The sequence below is a fragment of the Polypterus senegalus genome, chromosome 3, assembly GCF_016835505.1.
Source record: "Polypterus senegalus isolate Bchr_013 chromosome 3, ASM1683550v1, whole genome shotgun sequence".
In the NCBI taxonomy this organism is placed as follows: Eukaryota; Metazoa; Chordata; class Cladistia; order Polypteriformes; family Polypteridae; genus Polypterus; species Polypterus senegalus.
Genome location: NC_053156.1, coordinates 303,854,216 through 303,876,240, shown reverse-complemented (window position 1 = coordinate 303,876,240; position 22,025 = coordinate 303,854,216). Strand labels below are relative to the sequence as shown.

The window sequence follows — 22,025 nt, the reverse complement described above, 5'->3', positions numbered from 1 at the left end:
CAAATTTTTCTAAGATAGGGACCCCAGTCCTGGCCAGTGCAACCTGAGGAGAAACATATACTGTTCCCCCTGAAATGTTCCCAGGTGTACCTATGAGAGAGCCTGGGTATTGTCCTGGACTCAGATGGAGACCAGTCTCTCACCCAGATGATCAGAGTGCTTGTATTCTGGAGGATTAGCGCTGGCAGAGGCACATCTGGATGGAGAGAGAGAGAGAGAGACGGCAGAGTTTGTAGACTAAAAGGTACAGAAGGTGAGAAGCGAGTTCATTGCATAAGTTTTATGGTGGGTAAGTGCATTAGCACCCAAGGACACAAGGGGAAGCTGGTCATCCACCTGAAGCTAAGCGTGTCCTTGGCCAATTCTTGGATGGAATACCATCTAGGAAAAGCTTCAGTTGCTGCTGGATAAGGGGTTGGTGAGACCAGCAAGGGGAGCTTACCCTGTGGTCTTTGTGTGGATCCTAATTCCCTAGCGCAGTTACAAGGGACACTCTGCTGTGAATATGGCACCGTCTTTCGAGTTCAGACGTAATACTGAGTTCCTTTGTGGTCATTAAAGATACATGGGCATTTTTATTCTGATGACCTTGCTAAATAGCCCTCCCTGTCCTAGTCATTATGGCCCCAGAATTATCCCCTGTCTCTGACTGGCTAACTAGCCCTCACCACTTCACCACCTAACAGCTCATGTGTGGTCAACATACTGGCACAAAAATGGCTGCTGTCACATCCTCCAGGTGGTATGCTACACATTAGTGGTGGTTGAAGTGGCTGCCCACTCACTGAAGCACTCTGAGAAGTGAGAAGATTGCTACTGTATATAAATCTAAAGTTTTATAATTATTATTTTTTTTTCAATACCTTGAGCTCCCATTGCTTACGCCTCTGTTTTGTTATCAGATTGTTACTGAAATATTTATTCCCTTTTCATTACTTTAGTCTCTTGGCATTTATTTTGGGTTCAGAGATGGCTGATCAGCACCCCGCTGGCCTCAAACCTTTAAATAATTAAAAGTTTCCTCCTTATCTTCTCATTATGTTTTATACTTTACTCCTCACTGCTCTTATTATAGTTGTTGTTTTCTCAAATTCTTATCTTCTTATATAATACGCTACCGTGGCTGTTTGTTTGTCTGTCCGGAATTTTAAATCACCTGTTAGCTCGCAAACCATTTCACCGATTGACGTGAAATTTGGTACACATACAGTATACTACGTGACGTCTACTATCTGCTTTCGGGGTGATGATTTTTATTACTCTTTTTATTTTTATTTTATTTTAGTGTAGAATCAACTCTCGGCAGCGTGCAGCAGGGCGCCAATATGGTGCATGTGTATGTGCGCCATTCTCATGCCCTACCACCTTCGCTAATCATTCTTGAGGCAGTTTGAAGACTGTTTGAAAACGTACTAAGTAATTGCAACACAAAAACTAAGATGCCGACGAATGAAGAGAAGCAGCGGGCCGCTAGGGTGGAGAAAAGAAGAGCTGCTCAGGAAGCAGCAAGCGCATCAACCTCTGAGCAAACGAATGCTAAACGTACAGAGAAAGAGGACAAAGACTAGGAACGTTCAAGTCAGGTGTAGTCACTGCACGATATCGTGCAGTACGCCGTTACTGGTTTATTATACTTTGCGTACATTTGGTCTTTAACACAAACGTGTAACACGCTGTGTAATGGGTGGTGTTGAGGCAGTTTTTTGAAAATGAAATGACACAGGCCGCTGTGGCCTCCTTAATTGTTCTTCTGCTATGCACTCACACGGGGGTCTCGAGCCACAGTAGAATTATCCATTTCCCATCTATATCTATATATACAGTATACTGTCATTGTATTCGTAGTCTGAGTCCCGACCTGATTGTATGGGTGGTTACCTACCAGGTAATGCATGCAGTTGGTCTGCCATTCAGCAAACATCCACCACAGGGCCCTCTTCAGTTTTGAGAAGCAGATCATGTAATGTTGCACTGTCAAATAATGCAGAGAGTACACGACATGTGTTCCGCGCTTATTTGGGCTCATCAGGCATACACACTCCACTGCTCCCCTTGTGGGGATCGAACCTCGGACGTCAGAGATGAAGTCCCTTTACGCTGCGCCGTGGCGTGTAGTTTGTTTATTTGACAGCCTGTAGTGCATTCGTAGTCTGAGTCCCGACCTGTAATCTACAGGCTGCATTATTTGACAGTAAACTATGCAACAGTATACTGTATACAGTGGAACCTCGGTTCACGAATGTCTCGGAACACACAAATCGGTTTACGACCAAAAAAGGTCGCCAAACTTTTGCATCTGTTCACGACCATAGAGTCGGTATACGACCAAGCCAGTTTCCCTTTCGGTTTGTGCGTGCCGATGATTTCCGCACGTGTTCAGTCTCTCCCTGTGCATTCCCTGTGGGGAGAGAGAGAGAGAGAGAGAGAAACACACACACACACACACACACACACACACACACACACAGACACGAGCGAGCGAGAAACAGCTGGACGCATAAGGCCGAGAAGGCAGTTAAAGAATGCACAGGCTTGTTTTTAAAGAGACAGATCCGAGCATAGTTTTAACCTCGTTGTATTTAATGAAGACTTTTTTCTATTGGATTTTAACCTCCACTTCACTACGATCGGTTTGTAGCGTGCATTGTTGCAATGTTACTTTTCTTGGTGGTTTATTAAATTACGGATTTTTCAAATGTTCATTTTTTTCCCTGTGCTTAAAACACATTTAAAAAAAGTGTTTTTAGCGAGTGGTTCCTAGCACTATAGCATGAACTCTTGCAGTGTTAGTTTTCTCTGTTGTTCAAGGTTTTCTCAGTGTTATTCAATGTTTTTACATTTAGTTTACTATTACGCTGTGCATTCAGTGGTATAATTAACTATATTTGTGCTTAAAAATCTTAAAAAAATATATATTTACATACAGTTTGAATGGTCTGGAACGGACTAATTGTATTTACATACAATCCTATGGGGGAAATTACTTCGGTTCATGACCAAATTGGGTTACGACCAGAGTTTTGGAATGAATTATGGTCGTGAACCGAGGTTCCACTGTATATATAAAATCCAATGTCTGTCTGTCTGTTCTTCACGGATTTAGATCGGGTTTTTTTCTAGAATTTGCTTGAACATTCCAGTTGATTTTGTGACTTCTCTCATTGTGCTAAGTGTCAAAATTCATTTGTGCCAATCTGAGAGGGAGGCTGCGGGCCCCTCCTCATTCACGCGTTAGCCTCCTCCGCTCAAGTTGCTCTACCTCTCGCCACACGTTAGAGCGCACCTTGCCTCCACTTAGCTAGCAATACATGTTTATTCAGCAGACATTATCATCCAGATATTGTTAAGGAGTAACGTTTGACATTTCTGAGAGAGAGATCAGAGCTCCATGTGTTTTAGGGGGTACCTGCTGATTGGCAGAGATATCACGGCCACATGCTTTTCTCCCGACGCGGTAGATGCTCTCCCACGAACACGATCAGACACAGTGCCAACGTCTATTGATTTTTTAACTTTGTCCTGTTTCACTACCACATGGGCTCGGCCGCGGGGGACAGCTAGTCGGAAGTAAAGAAGGTTTATCTTTGCCCCGTCTGTCCAGAGCACTTGTTCTTTGCCTGGGTAAACTCGTGTCTTGCCCTGATGTTCATTCTCTTTACTTCTGGTACACATCCCCCATTTCGATCCCATTTGTGCCGCATCTTTCTAATGGTAGACTCATGCACTTTGACATCAACAGTGACGAGAGCTACCTGGATGTCCTGTGATGAGATTCTGGGTGATCTGGCATGGACAAGTCGGCAGCTGTTTGAAATCCTCACCACTGGCTGTGTTTTCTCCGTTGTTTGGAATTCCCTTCCCAGACTCATAGATATCTATAACCTTCTTTCTGATGATCTCCGAGAGCTTTTTGGATCTTGGCACTTTGATAACACACACTTCGACAACAAGGAGCCAACCAAACTGAACATCTGAGGTTTAAATAAGACAGCATCAGGTGAAGAGCCTCTCAAATCAGGTTTATAATCTTTTGCACCTGATTCTAGTTGAGGTGTTCATAAATCGAAGGGTGATCTTACTTCCTCCACATTTGACATTTGGATTTATTTTTATTTTAGATTATAGAGTGCACTACAAAAATGTGAGCTTTGTTATATTAGTTCACCCTTATCTGTAGATGCTTTTAAAATGAAGATCAAAACTTGATATGTCCACATATGCTAAAAAAGGAAAACCACTTCTTGGGGTGTGCTTACTTTTTGACATGGCTGACCTAATAAAATGGCCACTGAGTGTATTATTTGTAAATGTGTCCAGCACTCTGAATTGTATAAGTGGAAATTTAATATGTCAAAATAAACTAAATTTAATTCAATATTTTTGTTCAACAGGTTTCTAAGACTCATTTTCACATCAGCGTAAAACCTGCATATCTAAGAAAGAATTCCACTACCTGAGGTTAATTCTCTGTGTGTGTTTATTTCAGCTGTCTGCATGTGGGAGATTATGAGCCTTGGAAAGCAGCCGTTTTTCTGGCTGGAAAACAAGGATGTGATAAGCCAGTTAGAACAGGGAATCCGCCTGCCCAAGCCTGAGAACTGCCCTCCTACGCTGTACACGTTGATGACCCGCTGCTGGACCTATGACCCCTCCGATAGACCCAAATTCACAGAGTTGGTGTGCAAGCTCAGGTATGGAAAACGTTGTCTGTTTGTAATTTTCATTTAAATTACGACAAAAAGAGGAGTTTCACGGAGCATAAAAGATAAAACCAAAAGTAAAGGACTGAAGATGCGTGGTCTCTTCTCTCAAGATGATTCCAAATTGAACCCTGTGTGCGTGTGCGAGTAAGAGTGAGTGTGGCTGTGAGCGTTTACTTGGACTTCAGTGAACTAGCATCATGTCCAGGTTGAGCTCCTAATATGAGCCCAATACTCGCACGACAGACTTTGTACCCCTCAGCACTCACCTGAATTAAGCAAGTATGGGACATCATGACAGCCCAGGGACTTGCAGGTTAGGTGAACAGAATAAAATTCAGGGATGATACTAAAAGTACTAGAGAGCCGGCTGAATCATCCAAAAATATTTGGACATGAAAACGGCATATGCAGGCTTAAAAAGGTGAACATCCACATAACAAGTAAGACTTCATGACCAACACCCTCTAAACCCTATCTATAGATAGACCGATGTGAAAGGCACTATATAACACATAGATAGATAGATAGATAGATAGATAGATAGATAGATAGATAGATAGATAGAAAGGCACTATATAATATACTATATATTTAATATAATATATATATAATATACTATATAACTAGAAAGATAGACACATACACCAGAATGACTAAAAATAAAAAGTTAAATGAAAGAAAATGTCTGACAGTCCTAGTGATGCACTACACAGGTGTATTTGGTGTTGGTGTGTCACAGAGAGATGATGTGCTGCATTGTTCATAATGGCACTCAGTTATGTCTTCATTCTCCTCTCCTTTGCTATGACCTTCAGGGGGTCCAGAGTGCATCCCATAATTGAGCCTTCACTTTTATTTAGTTTGTTGATTCACTGGGACTCCCTGAAAGCTATGGTCAGCACAGAGTTGTAGAAGATGTGATAAATGTCACTTCCTACAGTAACGTAACACAGTCTCCTAAGCAAAAACAGCTTGCTCTGCCCTTTCTTCTCTCATTTCTCTGAGTTCTGAGACCAGTCCAACATGTCATTGATGTAGACCCCCAAGTACTTGAGGGAGTGGACCACCTCTACATAGCCTCCTTGAATAGTGATCATACATTGAGGCCCCATAACTTCAGAGTCACCTGAGAATTTCTGCAAGTGACGTGACCTGCTGTTGTATTTCTAGTCAGAGGTGTGCAGAGTGAAGAGAACAGGAGACAGGCCTGCTCTTTGTGCTGCTCCAGTGTTCCTCACATTCGTGTCAGAAACTGCTGCTAAATTTACCCTAGTGTGTGTCTGTGTGTGTGTGTGTGTGTGTGTGTGTGTTTGCGTGTGTGTGTGTGTGTGTGTGTGTGTGTGTTTATATGTCTGTGTGTGTCTGTGTGTGTGCATTCACCCAGAAATATGCCTGACGCCTTGTCCAGGTGTTGCTCCTTCCTTTCCTGGGATAATATCCAGCTACCCCATGACCCTGCCCGGGGTGCGTGTGTTAGTAAGATGGATGAATGGATGCTAATGTTGTCTCATGTTGTGTTATTTCTTTCTCTACATTTACTTGAAAGTTTTTTTGAATGTTCCCAAGCATCCATCTGTTTTCTGAGCATTGTTTACTTCTGCATGTAAGTGAAACCAAACACTATTCCTAAATAAAAAGAGCCTTGGCTGGCCCATGTGGTGGTGTTAAGCATCTTGTCATTCGCTGACATTTTATCAGCTGCTTCTAATCAGGATGCTTGATTATGTCCACCTGTGCATTATTTTGGTGAAAATAAAACAGGTGATGAGAAAGAGATTACATAAATAAAATGTGTTTTCTTTTCTTGTCTTTGCTGTAAGGTTAGTAATTCTCTTCAAGTTTTCAGCCTCTGCCTAAATAAACAATGCCCCGTTCTCCTCCAAGAGCACAGCTAGACGCTGACAGACTTAATTTTTGATATTTTTCCATATTTACCACTTTTTTAAAAAGCGGTCCAGAGTGGGCCTTGTGGACTCCATCCTGACACAAGTGGACGCTTGCCAGGAAGGCACATGAATGTCCAGCCAGTTTAGAGATCCCTGTTGACTTACCCAGATGTCTCTGAGCCATGAGAAGAATCTAATACGTACCCTGGGACAACATGCAGATTGCACGTAGTAAGCGGCCTCCTATGCTGAAAGTGACGTCAGCCCAAATGTCGTGACCTGACAATGTAACCCCCCCGGAATTCATTTTCTGTTCTGAAGCAGGCTCTTCTGCTGCAGTCGTGTAAAGGCCTGCTTTTCTAACCCTGATGCAGTATCCCCAAACGTTCAGCTCATGTTAGGTAGATGTGAACATATCAATCGCACCCTGGTGTTAACCCTTTGAAATCTGTGGTCTTGGTGGGCTACCAAGCAAACCCAGGAGCAGGTGACATGAGGTATGAGTGTGATCTGACACAGAGCTGATCTAACTACATTGAATTCTGTGCATTACGTATAAAATTGTGTGTGCTGTGTTTAGTTACGCTAAGCATCTGCTGTCGGTAATTAGAGAATCTCATTCACAGCATAACTAGTCGTCGGTTAACGTGGGACATTAAAAACAATAAAAAGGTAAAAATAAATACATACATACAGCACAATGCACATAAAACAACTCACACAATTAGCTACCTGTGACTCTCAGCCTCTTGCGCCTGCTCCCGGACAGCAGCTATAAAAGATATAAAAAAGTAAAGCCACATGTGATCGGGTCAAACAAAATACATAAAGAGGTGGTGAGAAATGAATGGCAGTGCCCTGTGACTCCAACGACTAGACAATCTGAAAGTCATATGTATAGATGGGGGCTTCCTCTTAATGCAACAGCTTTATCTCTGCCATATGTAGCGTGGCATACAGCTGGGGCCCTTGCCTGGCCGGGATGCCTTCACACTGGAAGGACCAGGGGAGCGAGCGTATCCAGAGCATTACCTCCCCCAGAATGCTAGGTGGCAGCCCCCCTGGGCTGCAGTGGTGCCTGAGACTCCCTTAGGACTCTTATGCGAGCTGGAGTTTGGTGCAGCCCTGTTGGGTTCAATGGACGCCACCAGGGGGTGCTGCAGTTGCTGCCAGAAGTGGGTCAACGAGCACCTGGAGCACTTCCGGGTATCATATGAAAGGAGCCAGCAGCCATTACTCCAGGTGCCAGAGTCGAGTGGGAGAAGACAAAGGTTACCAGGAGTAGTGGAGGAAAAGAGAGAAAGAAGAAAAAGATCTGGTGATGTTGTGTCTGAGTCTGTGCTGTAGGAAAAAAGAAAAAAAGAAAAAGCGTATGTGCTGCGATTGTGTGAGTCGGGTTTGAATGGCCGGAGTGCCCTCTGCAGGCCACAGTAGTAAATGTTAATTTACAAAATTCCAGAAAGAGCATTGTTAACAAACATCTACACTGCCAGTCAAAAGTTTTGAACACTAAAGTTTTTTCAGTTTTTATGGAAATGCACTCCGTTTAATGTCTTAATGTTACATGAAATCAAGGCATAGAACAAATAAACAGTGGCAAATAAAAAAAAAGAAGTCACGGAATCATTAAGTGTACAAAGTTTTATTCTGATTTTTGATTCATTAAAGTAAGCCTGCACCTTTTGCTGATATAACAGCCAAACACACACATGGCATTCCTTCTAAAAGGGAAATCAAATATTAGTCAGCAAGCTCTCCCCAGCACTGCTGCAGCCCTTTGTGTTGCTTTTCTTTCACCCTTCTGTCCAGTTCATCCCAAACTAACTCAATGGGGTTTACGTCTGGAGACTAAACTGGCCAGTCCTCGTTTTGAAGTGTACCTTCTTGTTCTTTTCTTTTAACGTAGTCTGACATAGCCTGGAGGTTTGTTTGGGTCATTGTCTTTATGTAGGAGGAACGCCTGGCCTACTAGACGAAAAACCAGACAGCAATGCGTGGTGCTGCAAAATGCTGTGGTAACCCTTGTGATTCAAAATGCCAGTCCTCAACTCTCCCTCCTGCCAAAGAATACCAAACCATCACACTTCCTCCTTCATGTTTGGCAGTTGGTGACACACACTGAGGAACCATCCTGTCACAAACACCCCGCGTAAGATTTCACATGTGGATTCCTCGGTCTGTAAGACTTTCTTCCAGTCTGCAGGTATTTCAGGGCCCTGTTTTGTCCTTTAATGAATGGCTGTCTTCCTGCCACTCACCCTGTCAAACCTGCAACATAAAGTCTCCTCTTCACACTAGGCATTGACGTTTGCTTTTTTCGACCCGCACTGTTAAGCTGTGCTTGAAGCTGTTGTGCTGTGAGATGCCTGTGACCACGCAAGCTAGTGACCCTCAGAAATTTGTCTTCTGATTGGGTGGTGACTTCAGCTCTGCTAGATCTCTTCCAATCAGAGCTTCTTCACAGTTCCCAGTTGCCTTTGGATTGTGTAGGACTCCACTGAGCTCACTGACACTTTTTTTTTTTGCAGTTTCTCTTCTCGGGGTAATAATGCTCAGCCCCAATTTATTTAAAGTTAATTGTCGTTTTCTTGACATTATCACTGGAGTATTGTCCCAAGTAGCACTTCAGAGGGTGTAGTAACACAGTCTGCTCCAACTCTGCTTTAAGACACATGGAGGGGTTTTAAGTAATCAACAGAAGTTGGGACACCTGTGCAAATTGTCTTGTTCAACTTTCAAGGCCTCATTTACTTTCATTGCATCTTTAGGTTGTAACCTCTTACTTTGTTCCCTAGTGAAGGCCCTTCACTAATATTCTTCAATTTCCTTTTTTCAGTTTTTGCTAACCTAAACTTTAAATTTAAACCTCTGGCAGTTTACTGCTGACCTTTTCACCATTTTAGGTCATTCATTGCATTTCAGCTGATTACGTTTGAAGAAAACCTGAGGTGTTCTAAAACCTTTGACCGGTGGTGTATAAGCTAAAACAGTAGACATGTTACTCAAGATAAACGACATTGAGGTTACATTCATGTGGTGGCTACTGGAGAGTAAATACACTCGGTAATAGGAGTTCAATAATAGGCGTTTTGCTCGTAGAGGCGTGTTTAGCAAATAAATCAAAAAACTGTGGAAAAAAAGGTGGTGCACAAGCTCAACAACTGTCACCCCTCCTGATATTTTTTCTCCCGATAAAAACGTTTCTGCCCTGTGATAGATAGATAGATAGATAGATAGATAGATAGATAGATAGATAGATAGATAGATAGATAGATAGATAGATAAAGGCACTAGATAGATAGATAGATAGATAGATAGATAGATAGATAGATAGATAGATAGATAGATAGATAGATAGATAGATAGATAGATAGATAGATAGATAGATAGATAGATAGATAGATACTTTATTAATCCCAAGGGGAAATTCACATACTTCAGCAGCATACTGATAAAGAACAATATTAAATTAAAGAGTGATAACAATGCAGTGCAAGTTAAAGTGAAAGTGCTAGGTGGAGAGTGCCAGGCAGATATAACAGTCTATAATCTTGTGTGGTGTTAACGTTTACCCGCCCGGGTGGAATTGAAGAGTCGCATAGTGTGGGGTCTCTGAAGTCTCAGTCTGTCTCTGAAGCTGCTCCTCTGTCTGGAGATGATCCTGTTCAATGGATGCAGTGGATTCTCCATGATTAACAGGTGTCTGCTCAGCGCCCGTCGCTCTGCTACTGATGTCAAACTGTCCAGCTCCGTGCGTACAATAGAGCCTGCCTTCCTCACCAGTTTGTCCTTCTTCTTTATGCTGCCTCCCCAGCACACCACCGCATAGAAGAGGGCGCTCGCCACAACCGTCTGATAGAACATCTGCAGCATCTTATTGCAGATGTTGAAGGACGCCAGCCTTCTAATGAAGTATAGTCGTCTCTGTCCTCTCTTGTACAGAGCATCAGTATTGGCAGTCCAGTCCAATTTATCATCCAGCTGCACTCCCAGGTATTTAAAGGTCTGCACCCTCTGCACAGTCACCTCTGATGATCACGGGATCCATGAGGGGCCTGGGCCTCCTAAAATCCACCACCAGCTCCTTGGTTTTGCTGGTGTTCAGGTGTAGTTGGTTTGAGTTGAACCATTTAACAAAGTCCTTGATTAGGTTCCTATACTCCTCCTCCTGCCAACTCCTGATGCAGCCCACCATAGCAGTGTCGTCAGCGAACTTTTGCATGTGGCAGGACTCAGTTGTACTGGAAGTTCGATGTATGTTGGCTGAACAGGACCGGAGTAAGTCCAGTCCCCTACGGCGCTCCTATGCTGCCGACCACAATGTCGGACCTGCAGTTACCGAGACGCACATACACACCAGGTATGAATCTACTCCCATCTCTGTCACATCCATGGGATGTTTATTGACGTGCTTAGCTCACTTGAAAGTTTGCAGTGCGAAACGCAACTGAGCTACCTGGAAATTGAGATAAAGTAACAAATTTGTTCATTTCAGAGCCACATTAGAAATCTTGCTGTCCTTAGTGTCTTGTAGACCAAGAATCGTCACCAACAGTCATCCCCTTCCCATTTGGAGACCGATCGCTAACAGTCATCCCTGTGGTTTGAGTGTTTGGGGATTTGGGCCTTGTAGAATCGTTGCTGCAGGTCATAACAGAGCAGTGTTGATTACTTAAATTGACTGTTACAACACAAGACAATTTGCAGGTCGTACGCAACCCTTTCCCATTGAAGGCAATGGCAACTCCTCAGCATGTAGTTTAAGAAACTGTGATCAAAAGTGTAGAGTCTCATTGCAAATTCCCATTGTGTAACTAACTTTAATATCTTTGTTTTCTGTTTGTAAAACTTCACATTTTTTGTCAAACTTCATTTCCCTTAATCAGCTAATTATAAATTCTGTCTAGGCCCAACTGTTGAGACTGTACTCTCTTTAGGGTAGCTGATGCTCCGTCTAGTTTTGTTTTTTTATAAATAATTTATCTTTATTACAAAGAGCACCAGCCCCACCTCAGACCCTTAAAGTAGCCCACTTTTGACTTCACCTAATTTAGGAATGTAGCGAGAAGTGAAGCAAAATGACACCTTTTATTGGCTAACTAAAAAGATTACAATATGCAAGCTTTCAAGGCACCTCAGGCAAGATGTAATTTAAGAAAACAGAGACCATTTGCCGCAGCCCATTTATGTCTGTCTGCTATTAGCTAATTACAGAGATGTCCTGGAGCTTTAATGTTAAATATTTATAATAATTTGTCTAATTCGGTCTACACTTAAAATGCACAAACAAGCAATACATTCTAGCCGGCCCTTGAGTTATGAACAAGTTTCATTACTGACAGCATTTATAACCTAGAGCAGTATGTAATTTGTAAATTGCACTGAATACGTCATTAATAAAAATAATCAGCAGAATGAATAATGCTTTGTTACATATTTTCCAAAAAACAAACTTACTACTGTAATCAAAGTGAAGCGATATTACTGTGCGTAACATCACAAAGCACAAACACAAACTGAAATTCTGATTTTATTGTAGAGCTCACTTCACAGTGGGTGGCACAGTGGTAGCATTGCTACCCCGTAGTAAAGAGACTGAGGTTCACCTCCCTGCGTGGAGTTTGAATGTTCTTGCTGTGTCTGCATGTGTTTTCATCCTGGTGCTCTGGTTTTCTCCCACAGTGCAAAGACATTCAAGTTAGTGGTTGATGTTGGTGTGTGTGTGTTCTGCTGCGATGAACTGGTGCCCTGTCCAGGGTTTGTTCCCTGCCTTGCGCCTTATGCTAGCTGGGATGGACTCCTGCAGACCCCCGTGACCACGACTAATCTGGTTAATCTGCACTGAGTGCACGCACAGAGCACGGTGACAAGTTCACAGACAGACATAAAAACAAACTTTACAAACGACTAATTACATAATGTGCTCACATAACGAATCACAGGTATGTACACTGCACACTGTGTGACTTTATTTTTAAACATTCTGCACTTATGGTACAGTCCATCATAGAGGTGAAAAAGGCCCAATGATGGCAAGAAAAGCCACCACAAGCTGCCGGTCAGTTGATTCCTCAGCAGAGATGTGCTGTCTTTGCTGAGAGCTCACTGCGACTGACACTTTCTCTGACGGAAGCTGTGCTGTCTGAGGTGATGCAGGCTATGTGGCATACTTAGGATGATGGCAATTATAAGCAGCAGGTTCTGCCTCTCCAACTGCCTGCCTAGCCACACTCACCTGTGACAGAGATCAGTTACATTTGGTGACACATGCTGTCTTTCCTGAAGGAATGCTAAGAGCCCACCTTCCCTTCCAGGGGCTGTACACCCTGTGACAGCACAAGTAGAATATGTAGTTAGGACTCACATTTACAGACAGCTACAGATGTGGACAAATTTGCTTGTCCCCTTGCAGCTCATTTGAAAAGTGCTGTATGTCCCCTAAAATGCGACAAAATGAAAAGCAGTTCTTCCCTACACTGTATACCTGCATGCTTTTGATATGTCATCCAGTAAAGCAAAGCAAGTGTGACAAGAGATCAAGTGCTGCTTATTCTAGACAGGTATTCTAAAGTGACCTGGACACAATTGTTGGGACCCGTAGAAAAGATCCTAAATAATTGGATTTGAATTGAATTCGTATCACGCATGTCTCCAATCGTGCAATCAGTCATTTAGCAGCAGTGCTGCCGGGTGCACACAAAGCACAAAATGACTGAAAATGGTGACAAGGTCAGAAGTGTTCTAGAATGAAGCATTAGAACAACCTGGATGAGAGGAGGTCATTCAGCCCAACAAAACTTGACAGTCCTTTCCACTTGAGATTGAAATTTGAAGGTCCCTAAAGTCCTAATCTCTACCTCATGACTTGGTCGCTTATTCCATGTGTCTGTGATCCTCTGTGTGAAGAAAAACTTCCTAATTTTGATGTGAAATTTATACCTAACAAATGTCTAACTGTATCCCCCCGTGTTCTTCTTGAACTCATTTTAAATTCGCCATCTCTACCCACTGGACTTATTCCCTTCATAATTTTAAACACTCCATTCGTGTCTCTTCATCTCTGTAACGGCTCAGCTCTTTTAATCTTTCTTCATAGCTCATCCTCTGTAGCCCTGAATCAGCCTGGTCGCTCTTCTGTGCACCTTCTCTTGTGCTGTTCTGTCCTTTTTGTAGCCTGGAGACCAAAACTGCACCCAGGACTCCAGACGAGGCCTCACCAGTGTGTTATAAAACTTGAGCAGAACCTCCTGTGACTTGTACTCCACACATCAAGGCGCTATATACTGTAACCTGACAGTCTGTTAGCTATTTTAATGGCTTCTGAACACCATCTAGCAGTTGATCTGCAGTACTATTCCTTACTGTTAGTAAAGACTGCGATATATTCGTCCACTGCAAAACTACCGTATATACTCAGTCAGGTCTTGAAACACGAAAAATCGATCATAAAATCAGACTTTGACTTATACGCCTGTTCAAAAATGCGACACATTTTTTTTTACATCTTTTTGCCTCCTCCAATCTCTCACCAGTTTCTCAGACACAGCGAATTTTGTTGCAGCAGCTCAGTTACCAATTTCTTTCACCACTTCAACAACTTTTAATTTAAAATCAGCTTCTTAGTTTCTTCTGATCGAACGCTCCATCGTAGATAAAGGATCCTCTTACGATAAAGGTGTATGAGGGTGTGAGATACAAAAAACACAAAACAGTGCAAACATCACTTTAGAATAGTGTGGGTATTACTGTGTGGTCACGTTGGCACAATGCGTAGAAAAGAAAGGCCGTGGTTACTCTCTCTGGTTGGCGTTAGCATATCATAATCTCTTGGACCACTAGCATGCGTTTTCCACATTCGACTTATACGACCGACATTATAAAATATCAGAAATTATATATTATATAAAATCAAGATCCGACTTATCAGGGGGAGAACTTAAATGCAAGTATATACGGTAGTTTGCTTTCTTTATAATAAATTAAAATGTCTTTAGATGCAAATTAATTGAAATTCAGTTGAAAAGTAAATTTGAGGGATTTTATGTTCTCATTCATATCTGTGGAAAAGCTCTAACCCGAGACCCACCTGTGTACAGTATGGTGTATAATCATATCATATTTTATGAACATTGCAAACCAACAAGATGGTGATGTTTCTCTCCATGTATTTCTCTAGTGATATCCATCAGATGGAGAAGGAACAACAAGAAGAACAAAAGAAGATTCGTAATGCCAGGGGCACAAAGTATTTTGAACCTGTTATCACTATTAGTGAGGCGCCGCCAAAGGTAACTGGCAATGAAAGGAACTGTTGCTTTTACACATAAACATGCACGATGGTTAAAAATGATGTTTTTATGCAATTAAAGAGGGCAATAATAATGTTACTTATTGGCTGTAAAGTTCAGTGATTTGCTTTAAGTACAGATTTGTTACTGAGGCTCTTTTCTTACTTAATTGCAGCCTTCTCGATCAAAGTCAAAGATATTTGGACAGTTTTTAAATCCAGGCCTTCAGATTCAGGTATGCTTGCAATATTAAAATTCTGTTTTTATAATGTCAGGGCACGATGTTGTTAATTTGGGGGATCGGTGATGTGTGGAATTGCTACAGTATTGTGCTCTTCTGTTCTTTTCTGTTCTGCATTCTCCTGTGCCAACATGTGCACACTTGCTTGTGCAGTGCCCTGCTGTTGCAACAGCCTGCCCTGATGAGCGTCCTTGGTGTATTTATCAGCAGTATACCATGCGGTCAAGTTCAAGTTGAATGGAATCAAAACAGATGCATGATGACGCAGAAAATAGAAAATAAATGATGGTTATCTCCTTCCTGGTGTAACTCGGATGAGAAGAGCTTGAAAGTATATGAGACGGCCATTTCCAGGGATGTCTGGGGTTTATAAGGTTCAGATCAGAAGAGGCGGAGTCAATTACCCTCACTGAACGTCTTCTCAGCATCGAGGAGGCAGAAGGAGGTGATATTGTTGGCGACAGCACCCCCTGTTTTCCTGCAGTGGTATTACATACCTCTGAAGAGCCTGGAAGGCGAACCTCTGACACACAAGTGTTGACAACCATCAGACTGGACATGTGCTACAAGAAAAAAATATGTTGGTCTGTCACAGCCCTGTTGGATGCCGGATAATGTTTTTATGTTTTTTGAATTTTAGCAATATTCTCCAGTTCTGGCACTCTGTAAATAAACTGTATTATTATTATTATTATTATTTTTATTAGTATTACTATTATTCTTGGCAAACTTCCCAGGATTTTAAGGCCCTCATACATAAACCACCTGACTGGACCCTCTCAATTCCTAGCAGCAAGTGCCTCATCCTGTTATGGAGTGTGAACCCATTAACGAAAGTCTCAACCACCTGTCGCTGTAACCTCATGCTTTTCACGTATAACCCTTATCCGTAAGTATAGGTGAGGATGCAGATGGAGATTGATTGATTGGTTGAAGTAATTCAAATGTTGTTTGGGAATGTCGCTTCACCTTCAACACCTCTTTTCTGTGCCAAATCCTGTGTAGTAAAATCATCATGGCAGTCCTTCTTTTATTCTGAAAATACCTTCTGCCGTCACTTATGAGAAAAGACCCTGACATATACAGTACCTGATCTTCTGCACTTTGACCATTAGTTGTCTATGAACATCATGGACAGAGAACAGGACAAGATTCCCCCGGGCAGATGTCTTGTAGACAGATAGATAGAAATTTATTTGACCCCAGGGGGAAATTAGGCGATTGCAGCATTAAATTGATTAGGCAATCGATGTACAATTTTTGCTATTCATGTAACGACAAAGCATCATTCTGCTGTTATATAGCTGAGATGGTATCCTCATTTAATGCGCTTCCATGCGCTTTCATAACCTGATTATTCGCAGAAACCAGAATTCTAAAATGCCTCGTAAGACTTTATTCCATTTAGAGGCCTCTGAGAAGCCTGATTAACAGAAGTAGATTTTTCCACGAATAATCCCATTATGTGGCCATGTAAACCCTTAAGGATTTTCTAGTCTCTGCTTGTCCTCTACGTTCTGTCAGCTTGCGAATGTGTTTACTTCGCACACGCTTTCATGGGCATTTAGCAGAGGCTTCTGCAAAATAAATTTCCAGAGACAGATGTTCAGGTGATCGCATTATTCCTTCTGACTGAAATAATCTGTCTCAGTATTTCAAAAATTGCAAAATTTAAGTCGACAGCTGTAGTGTAAAACGGTAAAATACTCCATTTACATTTTAAAGTAACGAGGAACTTAATGTAATACTTAATTTATTGAAGTAGAGACAGATGTTGAGGTGATGACATTATTCCTTCTGACTGTAATAATCTTGTCTCAATATTTTAAAAAATCGCTAAATTTAAGTCGACAACCGTAGTGTAACACGTTAAAGTACTCCGTTTATGTTTTAAATTAACGAGGAACTTAATGTAACCCTTATCATATTGAAGTAAAAATACCAGTGTAATTATTATCCCAGCAGCACTGGGTGTAAGGCAAGAGGCACACGTGCCTGTATGTCGCTCCTTAGCAGGGCTCAATCACCCAGCCAAGCAGGAATGAGTGCATAGCGTGCAATGTGATAAGAGAACCTACAAATCAAGTCTCAGTTTGACTAAACATTTTTACAGAACACAAGAAAAAGATCACAGGCATCATGCTTGTTTTCAAATTTTCGATGTCCGATGATGACATTTAACTCTTCTTTACACAGTTTAATGATGTCCGAGCTTTTTGCCAAATGCCAGGAGGTCAGTTGGTTTAGTTTAAGTTGTCTCTCGGGCCAGTCGTGATTCTCAAACAAGATTACATGTCTGGAGACAACTCGTTAAAAAGTGTGTAGTGAAGAGCATCAAAATCCTGCAGTGCAAAGTCTCAAATCATAAGAATCCATTTTAAATTACTTACCTACAATTCCCTCAGTCTGTGTGTTTTAAACCACCGCCAGGAGTTCAGAGAGCCAGCAAAACATACTGAACGAAAGACAGCGCGAGAAAATGAAAAGTTCAATTGCGATTACCTGTTCAAGATCTCAGTAGCACAAGGTAACTGAAGCTTAATAATTAATTTGCACATTATAATGAGTGCAGTGACAATCACGGAAAACAGACACACGTAGACCACCACAGCCTGCTTGGCTCCACCCGTTTGAGAAGTGATCTTTCAGTCATTCACCAACAGCAAACCGAGGCTGGATAAGCGTTGTGGTCAATGTGTTAAAACGCAGTGGCTATTTTGTCATGGTGCGTTTGCATTTCCAGCTAGACAATAATGTTAGATTTCTTTAGTTATTCGTTCAGACGCGTAGTCAGAAAGTGGATGTTATGCAGCATTCTCTGTGCTTTGCTGGTGTTGTTAGGCAGACTTGTTGATTCAGGTGTTTTTAGTACTGAAATCCGCATCTCCTGTGGCTCTGTGTCATCCGACTCTCTTAACGGTGGTCCTTTTGACGGACCGTGACACACCGGTTACTTCAAATGCATATTTTACTATTCGAAATTTCATGAATATAGCAGACAATTCTTTCAATCTGACATTGACTCCTACACTATTGTCATTACACTGAACAACAGAGAGCACACACAGTACCTGCGCCAACACATCGTGAACGTTTACCGCTCGTCCATTAATGTCTTTGAATGCCATTGTACAATGTGATGTCACCGGAAGGTTTTTTCCTTGTATCAGGCAATGCTTATTTTTAACATGTGCAATGTGCTTTCAACACACGCAGCACACAATTGTACGTCCAAAGAGGTTTTTTTAGGAGACTTTTCAACGGCAGATGGATCATCATAATCAGAAGTTTTCTCTCTGTCAGACCACGAGAGCACTTCTCATCTTTGCAGTCCAAAAGCCCCGCCCCTACTTTGAGCACTGCCTTCATGAGGCATTGGATTGGTTTAGAAATGTGACACTCAGTGAGCCGTCTAATTGTTCCCACCCACTTTTAAGCACAAGTGATGTGGTGGTCTCCGGATGTTTATATTACATGTCTGGCTTCAGTGAGACTACGTGTAAGTGGGTTACTTTTTGTAGCTGATGTCCTCTGCTGTAGTTTCAGAGTGTTTCGGCTTCACGTTATAACGGACAACCCAATCGTCCGGACCGGCGACTATACCGCCAAGACCTGTGGCCTGGCAACCTGAGGGGCGTTAGACTTAGACAAACTGTACTTCTTCCAATAACTTCCCCAATCGGTGATCAAAAATAAGCAGAAGGAGAAACAGTATGCAAAATAATTAAGTGAATATGCATCTCTCTATTATAATAAAAAAATCTTAGGAAGAGAGAGACGAGACGTGACTTTCTCAGAGAGACACTTTCACGTTCCGCGAGATGAGACTTTGTGCCAAGAGATTTAACCACGTCTGGGGCCAGAAATAAAAGACAAAGAGTTGATGACAAAGTAGAACATCGTAAAGAATTCAAAAATGTTGGCCTGATACACATGCAGGGCAGGTTAGAGATAATGGAAGTATGAAAATTCGAAAGTCTCAAAAAAATGATGGTAAAGATTGCATTAGTGCAAACAAACGGAAATTATTACTCGGTGAAATGACAGAACAGCGAAAAGAGATCAAGCATATTGTTCGGATTTAAACTTTTAAGTCGGAGACTTGTAGATTGTCTAATTCGTGTTGCCATCAGGGAAAGGTAGTGTTTCAACGAAGAGGCATATCTGCGAAAATTAAAAGATTTGTTGTTTGGTGAAAGTGAAATCCTACAAGAGAAAATTTCAAGCCCTGTTTGACAAGACTTTATACAAAGAGATTTGGAAAAGTCCTGCCCACATCTGAAACATTTACAGCCACACACACAGCTCAGTCATTACTTATTTGTGTGAATGCTATTGTCAGACACAGTTCGTGTAGAGAGAAAGAAACGATATTCACTCACGGGCAGTTATACGTTGCGTTGTCACGATGTCATTCCAAATACGGAATCAAAATTCAATGTGATTTTGACGAAATGGTAAAAAGCGAAAAGAGATCGAATATATGGACTTAGGTGATATGACAGAAGGATGTAGACATGGCTTGACTTTAAACTTTAAGTCAGAGACTCGTAGATCGTCTAATTTGTGTTGCCATCAGGGAAAAGTAATGTTTCTTCCCAATGAAGAGGCGTATCCACGAGAAATAAAATATTTGTTGTTTCGTGAAAGTGAAATCCACACACGCGAGTGGAGAGACTCAAAGTGGTTAGCGTGAAGCTCAGGCAAGGGGGTTGGCGAGCGAAGCAAGCACGGGGTGAAGCCCCCTAGTGTTAATGAAAAAGAAGTGAAAGAAAATGCCAGTCTAAATATGTCACCTTACCCCCTCCCCTAACACCCCCAACCTCACAAGTGAGCAGCGGAATATTATAATAAATGTTGCAGCAATAAAAAATAAAGTGCAAACCCTCCCTTGACCCTACACTGAACAAGTCCAGAGAATGATTAATGGACATGACCTTGAACCGGTTAGAAACTGTCCAGCGGTAACTGCAATATGGAAGCACTTGATTGTTCACTCCTCTCCCGAAATAAAAAAAGAAACAGTCTCACCATATGGTCCTCGATCTGTCCCGATACTACTGAACCCCGGGGTGTTGTGAGAATGGCGAGATCGTTACAGGTCCGGCGTTCAGGTATGTGACGACCCGGATCGGCGTTTCTCTGTCTCGCGTGATGCGTCCGACGTTGTGTTCTGTTTATTTTCCTTCTCCTCCTCCTTATTTCCCCTCCTCTTGTTTAAATTAGAAATATGCCGGAGGGATTTGATGGGTGGACAGGAAAATTACCTTTAGGGGTAATTGAGGTCCTGTAGCGTTCTCCTTTCCCCCTCTGTTTCCAGGGGAACAACATTTACACAGACGCACCATAGACTACAAAATGGGACAACACTATGAAAGAGGCGACTCGGCACAAAACACGTTAAGACGCCCCCTTCATGTAGCACCGCTACAACGTGTTCGTGTGTGGAAGTAGTGCTGCTGTGGATAAACATCTTTGTGTTGATTGTGCAGAAACACTAAAACACTCCAATACAGAGGAAACGTTGGGTCAACATTTGAAAGGACCTACCTTTGGGAATGTGGATCATCTCCTGCTGTTATTAACTTACTGTAATGAACATCATAGAATGTCGGCAAGCAATTTGGCAGGGTGCAGGTATGATTAGTCAATTAAGAAATACAATTAGATTATTATTATTATTTTTTAATCGACTACTCGAGTACATGAAATAATCGCGGCAGCCCTACACTTTACCTGCAGCCATGTCAGTATGGAGCTTGTCAGCTACTACGGTGACCTGAGCCACAGAAGCTGTCCCTCTCCTCACCTCCTGTTCTGCCTCCTCGAGGATGACAAGTCTCAAGAATTTCCAGCATTTCAGAACAGCCTGCGTGATGTCTTCAAAACTCTTTTATTTCTTTCTATTCAAGCAGATGTATTTACCATCCTTAAAGCTGATGTATTGGTGGCAGAGCTTGTAACAGCAGCATTTATCTTCTTGTGATCATGAGTTTAAATTTAAATTGAACTGTTTAACTAATTTTGTAGAGTTCTCTATTTGTAAATATGTGTTCATTTGTCGCGAGAACAAGTGCCCTCTGCTGCCACACGTTGCTATGCCACTTTATGTGCTTTGCATTTTTTATGATGCTGACCCGCTTCTTTGTGTTGTATCGCTGTCTGTGCTTTTCGGCCAGCTGCCAGAGTCTCTTTGTGCCAGCTCTCCTGCCCTTGCTAGCCCATCTGACTACCAGTCGCCAGCCGACTCCACTCACGGCTTGCCCCTGCTGCGCCAGGACTTCTTCAAGCGTCGAAGCATGAGGGTAAGCCAGCTATTCTGGGGATTAGGGCGATTGTGAAAGGGACATCTGAAGATTTGAGGTCACTTGCCTCGTGATGTATGGAGGAAGTGTAAGGTGCTTTTAGAATATTTATGGAAGAGTTGTGACAAAAAAAAAAAATCAAAAGAAATGTGGGGCTTCTGGGGAGAGAAATTCTGACAGCAACCATATATAAGGTACTCACAGGCCACTAGATATGTCATCAGTCACAAAAACAAACACAAAGGTTCTGGCAAAGTACTCAAGAACAGGCATTCAGGCAGTAAAATCTGAAACTAAAGCAGGTCAGTTAATTACCTTAAAAGAAAACAAATATCCTTAACAGAATATTAAGAAAATGAATGTGTTCAACACTTGGGAGATTTAATAAGCAACACAGACCAAAAGAAATTAAAGTAATAAGAAAATTAACTTGACAACAAATACAACTGCATAAATTGTATCATTTATTCAAAAAATCACAAAAAGTAAAGGGTTTTAGTCTTAGTGTACAGTATTACTAGGGTGCTGTGCTGCTGCCAAATGGATACAGAAATGTGTGTTCTGATCCCACAACTGGGGTCTCATTATAAAGCCTTTGTGTG

The 22,025-nt window shown here is 42.0% G+C and overlaps 1 protein-coding gene across 5 annotated transcripts in view; it reads left to right on the top strand.

Annotated features, from left to right (window-relative positions):
* The window catches only part of ptk2ba (protein tyrosine kinase 2 beta, a), a 366,968-nt gene that overhangs the window by 300,270 nt on the left and 44,673 nt on the right, over positions 1-22,025 (top strand). For 4 of the 5 annotated variants that reach the window (XM_039749530.1, XM_039749527.1, XM_039749528.1 and 1 more), the window contains exons 21-24: positions 4,487-4,691; positions 14,766-14,877; positions 15,053-15,112; positions 21,298-21,423. In XM_039749530.1, coding sequence (XP_039605464.1) covers positions 4,487-4,691; positions 14,766-14,877; positions 15,053-15,112; positions 21,298-21,423 — 503 coding nt within the window. The remainder of the gene's footprint in view (positions 1-4,486; positions 4,692-14,765; positions 14,878-15,052; positions 15,113-21,297; positions 21,424-22,025) is intronic. The other variant, XM_039749531.1, reaches the window with a different exon arrangement.